This window comes from Brachyistius frenatus, unplaced genomic scaffold (assembly GCF_029030835.1).
Source record: "Brachyistius frenatus isolate BFR_SWC_R1_liver_20210118 unplaced genomic scaffold, ASM2903083v1 Contig_17, whole genome shotgun sequence".
In the NCBI taxonomy this organism is placed as follows: Eukaryota; Metazoa; Chordata; class Actinopteri; family Embiotocidae; genus Brachyistius; species Brachyistius frenatus.
This window is the reverse complement of record NW_027210616.1, coordinates 4,085,431-4,099,547: the sequence shown is the minus strand read 5'-3', so window position 1 is coordinate 4,099,547 and position 14,117 is coordinate 4,085,431. Positions and strand designations below refer to the sequence as shown.

Sequence of the window (14,117 nt, the reverse complement as noted above, 5' to 3'; positions counted from 1 at the left end):
CTGTGCACTCTTGACATGTTTGGAATTAAAAGTTATCAAAATAATGTGTTTTCGTCGATCGGTGTGCCCGTGGCGTGGTGGCCAAAAAGCGACCCAAAAGTAGCATGTCGTCCAAAAAATGATGAGTTTCTAATTTTTTGTCTTGACAAAGGGGGGGGGATCAAACCCCAAACCACTGAGTTGAGAGGCAGCAGCACTAATCACTGCACCATCTACCTTCCCAGGAGATGGACATTTGGCTATTGGCTCATTGCAACCTATAACTCCACCGTACATAAATATTCATTCAAATGCGACCAAAATTGCCACAGACATTCTTTGGATAGTAGATATACATGTTTTCAACAGGGTCTGCAGTGATATTAAATATCTTCCTGTGATGTGTAGTGTATGCAAAACTTTTTCAATTTCTCCAAACGTTTCAACTTCACGAAAAGTTGAATCACCATCAACAGGTGAAATTTCAACCATTAATAGAAACCTTGGTGAAGTAGAATATTTTACCTGTTGAGTTAACCAGACTGTCGGTTGAGTCGCTGGAAGCTCCCAGTGAACTCCGTGAGACACTTCCTCCTGCCTCGTCTCGTCCTCTGGCGCCGAAGATAGTCCAGCGGTCTACGATGCCTACGCCGAGCTGGAAACGACCTCGTGAAGACATGGGTTCAAGCCCCGCCAAGGTAATACACATGGTTCACAGAGGGCGAGTCCCCTTGAGGACATGGTTCACACACACACACACACACAGAGAGAGAGAGAGAGTCCCTCTAAGGGTAAGTCATGGGTGCCAAGTCCCCCTAAGGGTAAGCCACACTGTTTACAGTTTCACGTTCACGTTGTACATGCAGTCATACCAAACTAAAGGTCAACAACAACACAAAAACCCTAATACAAAATAATAATCCCATTAGTCCATTTTAATGCAATAGTATGACTTTTTTGTCATATGTTGGGACAACATGCTGTATATGCGTGCGAGGGCCCGCATATCACTGCTTGCAGTTTTAATTTTGTTTTTCTTCTCTTTTTTTTTTCTCTCAGTAATCACCGGTCTACCACTCGGATATATCTGCTGTCCCTGGATATAAAGTAAATAGTTTAAACTAGCTCCACCTGCAACAGCTACAACAGTAGCATGCTGCTTACACACACACACGCTGCACTATTTATAATCTGATGTTGTCATATTTAATCATATGCAAGTCAGAGGGACCAAAGCAGTACTTTTACTTTAATACTTTAACTCGGCTACATTTTGCAGCTAATACTTTTGCTTGCAGCCTACAGAGTATTTTTACATTGACGTATTAGTTATTCTGGGCTACTTCCTGTAAAGGATGCGAATACTTCTTCCACCACTGGACGCATCACGTGTTGCAGCGTGGAGAGTCCGGGCTGCTGCACCACTTCAGTTGGAGTCTCATTGCGCCACCAGGTGGCGCCCTATTGTTGTTCGAGTTGGAGCCTGGCACCTCCAATCCCAGAAATAATTAGGGAGGAAGGAGTAGCGTACATTTACATGAGAATTACGACGACAGTGAAAGACATTTTTCGGTAAATATTGCCGGGTTATGTCTGTGAGTGCGGCATGTTGTCCGTGATGAATGTTTGTGGTAACAGCTAGTTAAAGCTAACCTAAACTGCTCACCTGCAAGTGGCAAAAAAAGAAAGTTGACTGCAGTTCAAAATGTGCAGCCCTGCTCGAGATAACTAACACAATATCTGGTACTTTTATTTGAAAATGTATTGTGAACGTTTTGCTGGAGGACTGAGCAGCGTCGGGATGGACCGCGTGGCTGTTTTTCAGAGAAGCTATCCCAACCTAGCTGTGGTGACACACGTGTTCAATAGCGGTAAGTTTGATTGAGTATATCGATCTGCTTTCACTTTCAGTTAAAGGTTTTCATCGCCTTGTGATTTCATAGTCACGACTGAAACTCAGGGTTGTTGTTGTTTTTTTTAAATGCACGGAGATAATATAGTAGAAAATGTTGGATATAAAAATAAAAGTATAATTAGCCTCATAATTGGATGAGGCTGCACCTTGCCGCTGATCAGCCACGTGATTTTTTTTTTTCTCACTTGGTTGAAGTTGAGCTGTCAGAGAAGTCAGATGGTGTATTGAGGAAATCACTGGTGTGTTATGATGACTGAAGTCCATCCTGATGCATCCATTAATTCCACCCAATGCCTTCCCTGCCATGAATAAGATATATGTATATATATATATATATACTCAAATGAATCAATTAATGTTTCGTTTAACTTATTTTGCATCGGAGAGGATGTGCGGAACAGTTTTGTTTGTATTTGTACATGTTTATATTTTTTTTTATAACCAGACGGGTCTTGAAAACAGCTGCTCGTCTTTCGTCTGTAACTATGTACAGCGTCATTACTGCGTGTGTGGTCGGCCGGCGAGCCTTTAATTGGTCAAACACTCCTCGTGCCTGGAGGTCCGTGAAGTTGTTCGCGGGAAGGAAAACCTCCACGTGCGTTAAGCTAGGACACATGCTAACATTAGCTTTACAACTGACGTCAACTCGCTAACGCTCATAAAGCCTTTTCAGCGGACTGTTTCGTCGCGTTGCGTCGGTCGTGGTCTCCCTTATCGACCGCGGTCTTTTGACGCGAAGTGAACCTGCCCTCTGTTTTTTTTTGTTTTTTTTGGGTGGCCCCGGAAGGGAAAAGCGCGTCAAAGCGGTATTTCCGTAGTCTTCGCCTCACCGCGCTGGAGGAGAAGCTAGGAGCTAGTTAAAGCGCTGCCCAGCGACCGTGTTCGTCTTTGTGTCTCCTCTGACCCGCGTTGGGATGCCGGATGTTCTTCCTCGGCCTCGGCTTTGTGTTTCTTGAAACAGAGAAAACGAAGCCCACATTTATTATTTTACGTCAAGAGCTGTGTTTTTATCGTTCTTTTCTTTCTTTTTTTTTAATCCAACACTGTTGCAGAATATGGCGGACGGCGGTCATTACTACAACGGTAGGCCCCCTCGGTGTCGAGCTCACTTGTTTTCTACTCTTACTGTTTCTTCTTAGACCGAGGAGACCTCATGGTGAAGAGAGAGGTCAGAAGCACTGAATTCATGGTCCAAGGAGGTAACATATCGAGGGCTCTCGAGATTTATGTTACATCATGGACTAAAGTGTTTGCTCTAATGTTTGACTACGACTGATATGTATGTGTGTGTGTGTGTGTGTAAAAAACAAAAACGATCCTGCAAGATGAATTCGTTTCCCTTTTTTTTCTTCTTTTTCTGGGCCTACGGGTTCTGCTTGGTCCTTTTATATATATGTGTGTGTGTGTATATGTATGTATATTTATATATATAATGTATGTATATTTTAGTACCAAAATATTGTTTATAGTTTCAAGACAATACATTGACATTGAATGCTGCGGAAGTTAGTAAGTCAAACTCGTCTAACTCGTCTTAACAAGGTGTTTTGTTCCCTAGTTTATCATGGAGGCTTTTAAAACTTGAACCTACTACCTAAATTGTAATATATATGTGTATGTGTGTATACACATATGAATAGATTGGCCAGAGTGGATGAAATGTGAAGGTTTTTTCTTCTAAGTTATACACTTAAATAAAAAAGGAACTCTTTGTGAGCCTATTTAGTATTTTAAAATGTGTCATCATAGTACATTAGCTGAGATTATTCATAATCTGTGTATTTTAATCTTTGTTTGGCCTTGTTTTGTTGTTCATTTTATTTGTAATGTGATAATAATAAAAAAAAATACAATCTTATGTAAAGTCAATCAATCAATCAATCCCTAAAAGTGCCAACGCTGGTATTCAATCTCAACTTTTGCTCTCTTTCACAGAGCATGATGACAGAACTGCACCGCAGTTTCGCAACCGTAAAGGTAGAGGCTCCCACAAGGGACGGTACGACAGGTCCCGCAGAGACCGTCAACGGGGAAGCCACTCGGGAGGGTTTGGAGGTCCTGGACCACGGTCCAGGCTTGAAGATACTGAAGGAGATGTGACTATGAGTGACAGCTCTCAGGACAACAGCTCCCAGCACAGATTGTAAGTGTTGATACTTTAACTCTCATATGTTTGTTTGAGTTGAACTCACAGATAAAATAACTTTTAAACAATAATTAACATTAAGTGCAAGACAAATAACTTTAAGATGGAAAAAAACAGTACCATTTCTTTGATGTGGGTCTGATGTGGGTCTGTTTCTACTACTAGGAGAGTAGGAGTGCAAAAACCATGCACTAACCAATGTGAGACGGTTACAGGAAGAGAATCTTGAACGCCTCTGAACATTTTCAAATTTCACACGATGAAAACCGTTGAGTCTTGTATGAAAAGAAAGTAAAAGTATGACAGTAAATGTGAGCTGAGCCCAGTGAAGTCATTTTGGTTAATTATTCTAGCTCTGTTGCTGTTTTGTTTGAACTTACTGGTGCTATATAAACAAGTGGATTGCTGTGTTAGTGTTGTTTTTGGTGCTGGTGTGAAAATTAACCAAAATGTCTGAGAACAGCTGTTCAAAAACACTCATTACAACCAAATGCTGTTCAGGAAATGTTTTTTTTTTTTTGCTGCTTGAAATAGGAAAACCTTTCTGTCAAAACACGCGTTATAGTTAAAGAAATATGTATTTAATACTGAATACGAGGTGATTTAAATAAGCTCTGAATCACACTGTATTATTACAAGTGTATTTATCATATCTGCATTGAACTGTGAGCCATGTGTCAAGATACATATTGAACTGTGAACAGTGAAAGGGATGGATAAACACTCAAACTTTTACGCATCCCTGCCTCATGCTTATAATGGGACAGAAAACGACCTCAACTTTTAAGTGCACAATAATATCACTTCACAGTGTACAAATTATATTTAGAGATATTGACCACACATGTAACTATGAAATAAGTTTCCCTCATTGTTTGCATCTGCTGCTCTGCAAGTAAATGCATGATGCAAACACTGGGGTAATGTGATACACATCATTTGTTGAGGCAGCGACAGTTCTTTCCACCATTAAAGGTGGCAATACAGTCATGAAAAATGTGGAAAACGGAATAAAAGCTTTGCTTTGATGTTTTATGAGGTAGGAAGTGCTTTAAAAATGTGTTAAGCCTTGGCGATAGGAGGGAAGCATTGATTGTAAACCAAAATGTTTGTTCACAACGAAATCACTTTGGAAGCTAAATGATTTCGCCCTGATGTAGACTCGGAGGGAATCTGCCACTTATGCATGCAAATATGTAATGAGAAAAACACAAAGTTTATTCCTAAGACTCACAAAAAATTTCCCCTCGGGGATTAATAAAGTATATACCTACCTACCTACCTACTTATTTTATAAACACCAAAGGCTCCAATATTTCTTGGTCATTGTAAAATACAACCCACACAACACAACGTTTTTGGTATACAGTAGCTGTGGTAAAGGAACTCAATCTAGGCCCCAGGTCTAAAGTTCCCTAAGTCCTTCAAAAAAAACAACCCAAAAAACAGTTTTTAAAGATGATTGCCTCAATATTGCCTTGTTGTGTCTTCTTTAGCAACCCCTATCCAAGAGCTCCGCGGAAAGGAGATGGACGGTTTGACAGAGACAGGCGACAAGGCAAAGGGGGAGGTGGCGGGAGAGGAGGAGGAGGCAACGGCGGCTTCAGAGGAGGAGACCGAGGTGGTGGAGGAGGCATAGGTATCGGAGGAGGGAAAAACCGATCTGGCTGGTACAAAGTGACGGTGTGTATCATTACAGTCGCCTCAGAAAAGGACATTAATAAAACGACCTTGTAACTTGTCACAGGTGATCATATTTTGCTTTCTTGTCTGTTTGACAGATACCACACGGAAGAAAATATGAGAAGAAATGGTTATTGACAGCTCTCCAGAACATCTGTTCAGTTCCTTACTCACCTGTACAGGTGATGATCAGCACAGTCTATGATTTCTAATATAACCTTAGATTTTAAACAGCTATTGTATATTTTTCAAGTCTCCCTCCAGTCCCCTTCCAAACACATTGGCGAGCCGAAGATTTTAATTATATCTCTTTCTACTCTGTCTATCCAGTACCATGTTGACCACAACAGGGTCCATTTCTTTGTGGATGATTCCTCTGCTGCCAATGCATTGCACAAATGTTCTCACAAGATCACAGACTCGGATGGTTATAAGGTACGTTTGGGTTATAACTGAAATCTCACTTTTACTGCTGCAGAAATGATTTTAAATGTAATATCCTCAATGATCAGACATGTCAGACTGTCATGTTTAGCTGGCAGACAATTGCTATGTTGTCCTCAAGTTCTTTTCCTGTTTACTTTCACGCCATTTCACAAAATCCTAAATCAATATTTGTTCCACCAGGATGTCTGTATAATCAATGACCATAAACCACACTTGATCTAAAGGTCTGCATTTATGCGGTATGTCTCTAGTTGCTGATCTGTCTTTTGCCATCTGGCGTTTGTTTCCTTAAGGTGGAAGTGCATGTCAACAACAGTGCTCCACCGTCCTTCCTGCTGGCTGACCTGAAGCCTGAACACTTGGAGCACCTAAAGGTAAGACGCCGTCTGTGACAAGAGCTGCATTTTGCAACGATGGTCTTCGTCTTAGAAATAATGTGGTTCAAATATCATGTGGTTTCACAGATGAATATGTTTGATTATGGATCAAAATCCTAAAAGTAATGTGGTCTTGATGGTGGAGAGAGTTGAAGTTTGGAGGAACTCTCCAATTTTCTTATAGTGACTGTTTATATTTCACAGCAATGCATGGCAAAACGTTTCGATGGCTCCCAGCAAGCACTGGACTTAAACAACATCCGAACAGACCCAGGTAATTATAGTCTTGTCATTAGTTTCACACATGAATGATCCGTATGACATTATGCTGAATGCATAGGATACAGTACATACTAGAATAGTTGTTACAAGTAAATATCTGATTGTTGCTAAATTATAAAATTATTGCGAAACCATTAAATTGTACAATATTTTTATCTGTGTAAAACAGGTATTTAGTCTATTAGTGTTTTAAATAAAAGGATTCAGCAATTTTTTTATTCATTTTTATTACACTGAGGATTAAATTGATCGTCTGGTGATTGAATTAAACCTTGCAGAACTTTATTTACTGTCACAGAAAATTACATTCAATTATCTTCCATGTTGGCTCATTTGTTTAGTATTTTATTGCTAATTCTATTTTTTGTGACAGACCTGGTCTCCCAGAACATCGAAGTCATTTTGAACAGGAAGACAAACATGGAAGCTGTCATCAAAGTCATTGAAGAAAACATTCCTGAGGTAACATTTAGACAGTTTTCCTCCTGAAATAAGCAGAGATAATAGTATGATGTACAGTATGGATCAAATTAATCGTGCTCATTAGTCGTCTCTAATCCTTCCAGCTGACCTGCTTGAACCTAAGTAACAACCGTATTCACAAACTGGATGAACTCACTGAATTGGTTACCAAGGTGCCTAACCTGAAGACACTCAACCTTTCCCACAATGAGGTGAGTCTGGCTGCTCAGTTCAGAATGATAATAAGCCGGCATGACTTCAGGTCCTTGGTCAACTTTTTTGCCCTTTTAAAAAGTGTTTATATTTATGAACATCTCTGTCTGTGTCCAGCTGAAGTCGGACCGGGAGCTGGACAAGGTTAAAGGCCTGAAGCTGGTGGAGCTGTGGCTGAACAGGAACCCTCTGTGTGACCTCTTCAAGGACCAGTCGTCATACATCAGGTCAGTCAGTGAGTTTGGGGGGTGAGAGAAGTTCAGTGGTGGGTCTGACAGGAGTATTTCCTGTGCTACAAAAGCAGATTAATCTTAGCTGTGTTTGTGTGTGTAAATGGCTCTGCAATAACTGAAACCATTTCCCCAGCAGTCGAGGATGAACTGGAGGACTGAGCAGATGACTGGCTTTCACTGTTTAACATGTGTGTGAGAGTGAGAAACATGAATTAATGTGTACTTAATTCATATGAAGGTTCTCAGTTCACTTATAACTGTACCACAGACGTGACCTTATTGCAGACTGCTCCTTTTACTCGTACGGCTACTGAATTTCCAAAACCATCACAGCTAACCCGGATCCCACATCAGGGCCTCAGAGGATGTTCCAAACAGATACATATATCGTCCACTCTTTACAGATCTACCATGCATATGCGTGCATTTACCAATGCACTTAAAGTAACCTACACGTGTACTTGAATACATGCTGTGGACTGTACATTTATGCATTTAGCATCTGTGGAAATTTAAAGAAAATATTTGTGGTTTTGTTTTACATGTTGCTTCCAAATTGATGATTAATATTTCCTTTCCACCCTGCAAACTAAATATTTCTTACCTCCAAACCTTACATTGTTTTCCTTTCAGCTTGCTTTAAACCTTTTGCAGTTTGAACATCCATCTTCTTTCTGCCCGTTGTTCTGCTTCTCTGTGAGATTTGGTCTCATCTTGGTTTTATGGCTCTCAGAGATGCTCTACCTAGCACTCCCCTGCTTACATCCTGGTTAGTTATCCCATAGCTGCTGTAAAACGCCGTCAATCTGCTGACGATATACGAGAAGCACTTTTTTTTTTAGAAAAGAAGTCTTTCAACATGACACTCCCCTGATACAACTTACTGGGAAATGCTTTCAAAAAGATGATTATAAAAATGATCTTTTGAGCAGTACTGTAAAACAGTGTAGGTTCTGTATTGGAGAGAGGGCAGTCCATTTTCGTCTTGACAAATGTTTGGATGAACCAAAGAAAATCCACAGGAAATGATTCCCCTCCCCTTATTGCACCCTTGCCCACTCGGCTCCCTGTATCAGGCGAGTATGGAAGGCTGGATAGCCCATGACGGGTAAGATCCCACCTCGAAACCCCGGGACAACCTAAGGCAGGCACAGTCACGATTACTCGGCCTCAGTCCCGGTGAGCTCAACCTCACTCAGAGCGTGATGAGAAGAAATTGAAAAGATGGGACTCCATGGGTAAAGCTGTTGGGCTGAGGTGGAGGGGGATGTGTGTCATTATCAATGACCAATGATGAGCCAAAGAGAAAAGACAGTCTGTCTCTTCCACTAAGTCTGATGTCTTTCGCCTAAAACAGGCCTCTGCTTTTCAGTGAAACAAGTGGCAAGGTTGACAAATACCCTTAACTAACTCCGAAGGGAAATATGTCCTGAACTGGAAATCAAAGGTTCAGCTTTGCCTGAAAAATGGCGAATGAACAAACGTGAAACACTTCCTCTTCCAGTTTCTGATGGCTGTGACCAGTACATAAAAAGCTCAAATACGAAGCAGAGAATTATCACTCCAGTTGAATGTTTAAAGATCTTCTACTCCCTCTGCAACCAGAAGTTTGGTCCCAAATTAAGCAAGAAAATGAAAAGTCTACAGCAAGTCTAGTCACCGATGGTACTAGAAGAGCCGAGTCGTCTCTGCAGAGTGACGTATTTAACTGGTAGCTGCTTTGCTTGTGCAGCAGGGGGAACTAGGGGGTGAGTGGTGGGACTGCTGGGTCCAGCTCACTCTGAGGCCTACTGTCCTGTTTGCTCTGCTCTGTTATCAGGTCTTGTTTCTCTGCTGTCAATCATGGGCGCAACAACAACACGCGTAGTCCCATGATGAGCAGTGATTGACTTCTCTTCTGAATGTTAGGCTACTTGTGTCTCTCTTAATTTACGTTTTATTTGTTTTACTCAGGCCCTGTTTTGTTTTTTGGTGATGTAGACTCATCTGTTCCCCAACATCTCGACCAGAGTTTTGGGGGGAACTTAACACAAGACTGGCGGTAACCACCTCTCTCCCAGCGATGCATAACTTCTTTATTTTACTAATTCAGGATGGATGTTTGCTGGTAGTCTGGTAGATGGTGGGACTCTGCATGTTTGTGTGTGTGTGTGCGCTTGTGTTGCTTCTCCATGTCAGATCTGTATATGTCTCCATACTGGGGGAGAGGGTGAGTATACCTGCTGGTAAGTACACTTTTGGGTTGGAAAATTCAAAGGGCATGAAAATGAAGGGAATATAAGGGTGTGTTTGTTAGTCCTTTTAGTGGATTTACTTGAATACAAGGAGGATTGTGGAACTGGTTGTAGCTACTCTCAACTTTTATGTATCTATACATGAATGTGTTCTCCCTAATGTTCTTCAAATCGTATCAGCTTGAAATTACAACTGAAAGGCACCAAAAGACATTAAATGGATCAGCAGGTGTGCCTACAGTAATAAATATTGTTTATTTGTGTCAGTTTTTTTTTTGTGATGATAACTTTCCTGCTCTTGGTTTTTGTTTCCGTACCAGTGCTGTGCGGCAGAGGTTTCCCAGACTTCTCAAACTGGTAGGTCTAAACATTTTATCCCCACAATTGCCCTCCCTGTTTTCTTAGGTGTTATCATACTGGCTGACATTGCATCAACATGGCATCAAAATAAATCCAACATGAAGATGTTGTGGGTTCTGGGGAAATATCTTGTAGTTAGACTCTGCTGGCATTGAACCCTTTTTTTTTTTTTTTTTTCAGCCTAATTTTCAAAAGTCATCAGGACAGTGTGTTTGTGAGCCTGAAATAGTTCTGGAATGACATGCACCGCGCCACGTGTTTGCTTTTGGAATAGTTGTGTTTGTCATGATATTAATACAACACGGTATTTTGTAGTGTACATTTTTAATCAAATTACCTTGTAAATTCTGTCTGTTCATGGAATAAATTTTAAATATCGGGAAATGCCAATAAAGCAAAAGAATACAAAGTCAGAAAGGATCACTAATTTCTCTCCTGTAATTTCCTTCATGTGATTTCTCTTTAGGATGGTCATGACCTCCCTGCGCCCATTGGATTCGATGTGGAAACGCCCACCACTATCCCTCCCTGCAAGGTTAGTTTATATATTGTACTCAAGTGTGTCTGATATTAAATATAGTTTCCTCCCATTAACGTTAATTAAAAAAAAAAAAAAAAATTCACGTGTAGCTTAGCTGCTTCCACTTTTGAAATTTCATGATATTGGTTGTCAATTGAAGCAAACCAACAAAAAAAATTAAAATAAAAACAATATAAAGGAGGGAGACATGGAAAAACATGGTGGGATACCGCACACATTTTTTATTTTATTTTATCCCATCTTCTAAAGTCATCTTTTCTTAAACACATCTTCCATGTTCCTTAATTTGTGAGTCTCATTCTCTTTATCAGTTGTCCTCAATAAGACTTTTCCTTTTATACACATTAATAATGTTTTAAGCTGCCTTGTCCCCCTGGTTAAAGTCTTAACTTCAGTTTTATCATCCAGGGAAGCTGCTTTGGCTCTGATGAAATCAAGGTTCTCATTCTTCGATTCCTTCAACAGTGAGTTTCTACCTTTTTTAGATTTTAATTAATCTTACAACAGTCAGTAGATCAGTGCCAATTTTCAGGGTTAATTCACTGGTAATATGACCCAAATAGTGACCAGTTAAGCATTAGTTGTTTTTTCCCCACTAATTTAGTTCCAGTAATGGGTTTTGTGGGCAAGAAAGAATCACAGGAACTGAAACGAGGAAACTAACTGCGTGACATGTGACTGTGTTGCAGGTACTACAGTATATATGACTCGGGGGACAGACAGCCACTATTGGACGCTTACCATGATGGAGCATCGTTATCCCTCACAACGCCTTACTCCACCCAGAACCCCTCCAGGTAAGAACACACACAAACACAATCAAAGTATAGCCAACAGCTTTAACACATGAAGGAATGGTGTTGTGGAGATTTTCAGTGTTTCCACTAGTCAAATTTTACCAGGCAGTTCACTGAAAAGATATTTGCGTGGGTCCACCCAACACTGGCTGCTCTTACTGATCCCACTCCTGACACCCCCTTAACTGAGTCACATTGTTTCTACCTGCCCCTCTCCTCTGGTGTTTAGGAGCAGTCTTGGAGAGTATCACAAAGACAGTCGAAACCTGAAGAGGATCAAAGACTCTAGTGAGTTTTTCCTTGTCGAACCCTGTCGATCTGTTCACCTGTCGTTGTGTCTAAATCATTGAGATGTTTAATATTTCTGATTTGAAATGCCTCCTGATGTTTCATTTCTCTGAATCCCGCCTACTTTAGCGATTCGCTTTCGACTGCTGAAACACACACGACTCAATGTTGTGGCTTTCCTCAACGAGCTGCCAAAAACTCAGCACGACATCGCCTCGTTTACAATCGATGTGAACACCTACACGGTGAGTCCATGTTTATTCTGTCGACCAGCACTTGTCGACACCATTTTCCTCTCATTGTGAATTATTTTTCTGTTCTAACTGCAAAAATGTTTTCTGTTTACAGAACACACTACTATCATTCACAGTGAGCGGAGTTTTTAAAGAAGGTGTGTTGTTAAATCATTGTGATTTTATTAATAAAATTGTGGTTGTTTTTTTTAAAAAAAAAAAAATTCTTAATCTGCTAAAAAATAAATTTGGTGTTGGTTTTGTTTCTGATTTTCAGTTGTTGTTGATGGTAAAACCAGAGAATCCACAATGGCCTTCTCTCGAGTTTTTGTCACAGTCCCAGCTGGAAATTCTGGGTAAGTCAAATGAGCTCCCAGAGGTTTATATCATCTTTCTGTTGTCCTTCACATTTTCCCTTTGGGAAATGTTAACCTCATGTTACTTGTTAGCAACAACAGTTGTTTAATCAACATCCCTGTCCTTCTGTTGTAAAAGCTACGACTAAAAAGCTGTGTGACACCAATGAGAACAATAATTTATTTTAATGTATTAATTTATTATTTGTGCCTTCTATTGGACTGTTACAGGAGTAGATATAGACAAAAACAAAAAAAAGGAGAGAGAGATGGGGAGGGCAAACGGTATGTTATATGCTATGCATCTTAACACAAAGTCACCTGCACCTGATGACTCCTATAAATAGCTTCATGATTACAACTACCTATAATGTTGGCAATTATAAACCAACTTGTCTTCCCAGAATGTTTCTTAACGGAATCTAAACTAAAATACAATTGAAAATTAGCCAGGTTTGCCAAATAGACCATTTACATAGACATTGTGTAGTAGGTTAAGCACAGGTGATATACATTTCATTAATAATGGCTTCGTACCATGAAGTGTCTGAGCCAGCAGGCACAACACCAGGACCGTTAAAGTATGTCAGCTAAATGGACTGCAGTTGTTTTTAACGAATCAATCACACTTGTGCTTCTCCTGATGTGATGTGTCAAGAAGGCGTGGATCCCTGCACTTGAAAGTATGTGGCAGATAGACCGAAATGTAAGTTGTTCAAACCTCATCCTCTGTCCACCGTTTTCTTCCTGTGGCAGTTTGTGCATCGTCAACGACCAGCTTTTCATCCGGATGGCCACTACAGAGGAGATCCGCCGTGCCTTTGTTGCTCCTGCTCCGACTCCATCTTCCAGCCCCGTGCCCACCCTCACTGCACCACAGCAAGAGATGCTCACAGCCTTCTCACAGAAGTCGTGCATGAACCTGGAATGGTCACAAAAGTAGGTCTTTTTTTGTTGTTTATTTTTGTACGTGTAGTGCGGACAGTGTTGCATATCTTGTATTCATTTATTGTAAAATATCTAAACACTTGTTGTCTGTCGCAGGTGTCTGCAAGACAATGAGTGGGATTTTAACAGAGCCGCACAGATCTTCACTCAGTTGAAGGTAACATGAGTTGGATGAAGTCTCTGAATGTCCATATGCATTAACACATGGGAATACATTGTTGTTATGCCAAAGCCCTGAAACTCCTCTTCTTTTCTCTTTCCAGACGGAAGGCAAGATCCCTGATGTAGCGTTCATAAAATAGAGATAAACATCTGTGAAATAAAATCTGCAGTAATTTTATTTATGGCTTTTGTTTTATCCTTTCTGCTTAGCCCTTTTGTTGTATTAAAAATTAAGTAGATCACGTTTACTTGCTTTGCAGCCAAATGTCAACTTTCTGACTTGAAGTCTGATGTTATGATACTGCTTTTGAATGTCATTATAACCTTTAGATTTGTATAGAAATCACTACACATTTTCATAGGAATAAAGATTTATGGTCAGTGATTTGAATTTGTTCATCTTGATTTCTTGTTTTAAGTTTAGATATATTTGATCACACTGATGACATTTCACTTCAGCC

General features: G+C 40.3%; 1 protein-coding gene across 2 annotated transcripts; it reads left to right on the top strand.

Annotated features, from left to right (window-relative positions):
• Positions 1-1,780: 1,780 nt before the first annotated feature.
• Positions 1,781-14,041, top strand: nxf1a (nuclear RNA export factor 1a). 2 transcript variants are annotated; one of them, XM_069694453.1, is made up of 22 exons: positions 1,781-1,850; positions 3,034-3,093; positions 3,830-4,037; positions 5,537-5,723; positions 5,822-5,905; positions 6,054-6,158; positions 6,464-6,544; positions 6,752-6,821; positions 7,203-7,291; positions 7,396-7,503; positions 7,622-7,731; positions 10,292-10,328; positions 10,798-10,866; positions 11,281-11,336; positions 11,562-11,669; positions 11,899-11,957; positions 12,087-12,202; positions 12,306-12,348; positions 12,468-12,546; positions 13,303-13,485; positions 13,591-13,651; positions 13,758-14,041. In XM_069694453.1, exons 1-22 carry the CDS (start codon positions 1,781-1,783, stop codon positions 13,794-13,796), a joined length of 2,022 nt encoding a protein of 673 aa, XP_069550554.1. In that variant the 3' UTR covers positions 13,797-14,041. The 2 variants fall into 2 exon arrangements, with proteins under 2 accessions (XP_069550554.1, XP_069550555.1); XM_069694454.1 differs by lacking the exons at positions 1,781-1,850; positions 3,034-3,093 and adding an exon at positions 2,745-2,977.
• Positions 14,042-14,117: the final 76 nt, after the last annotated feature.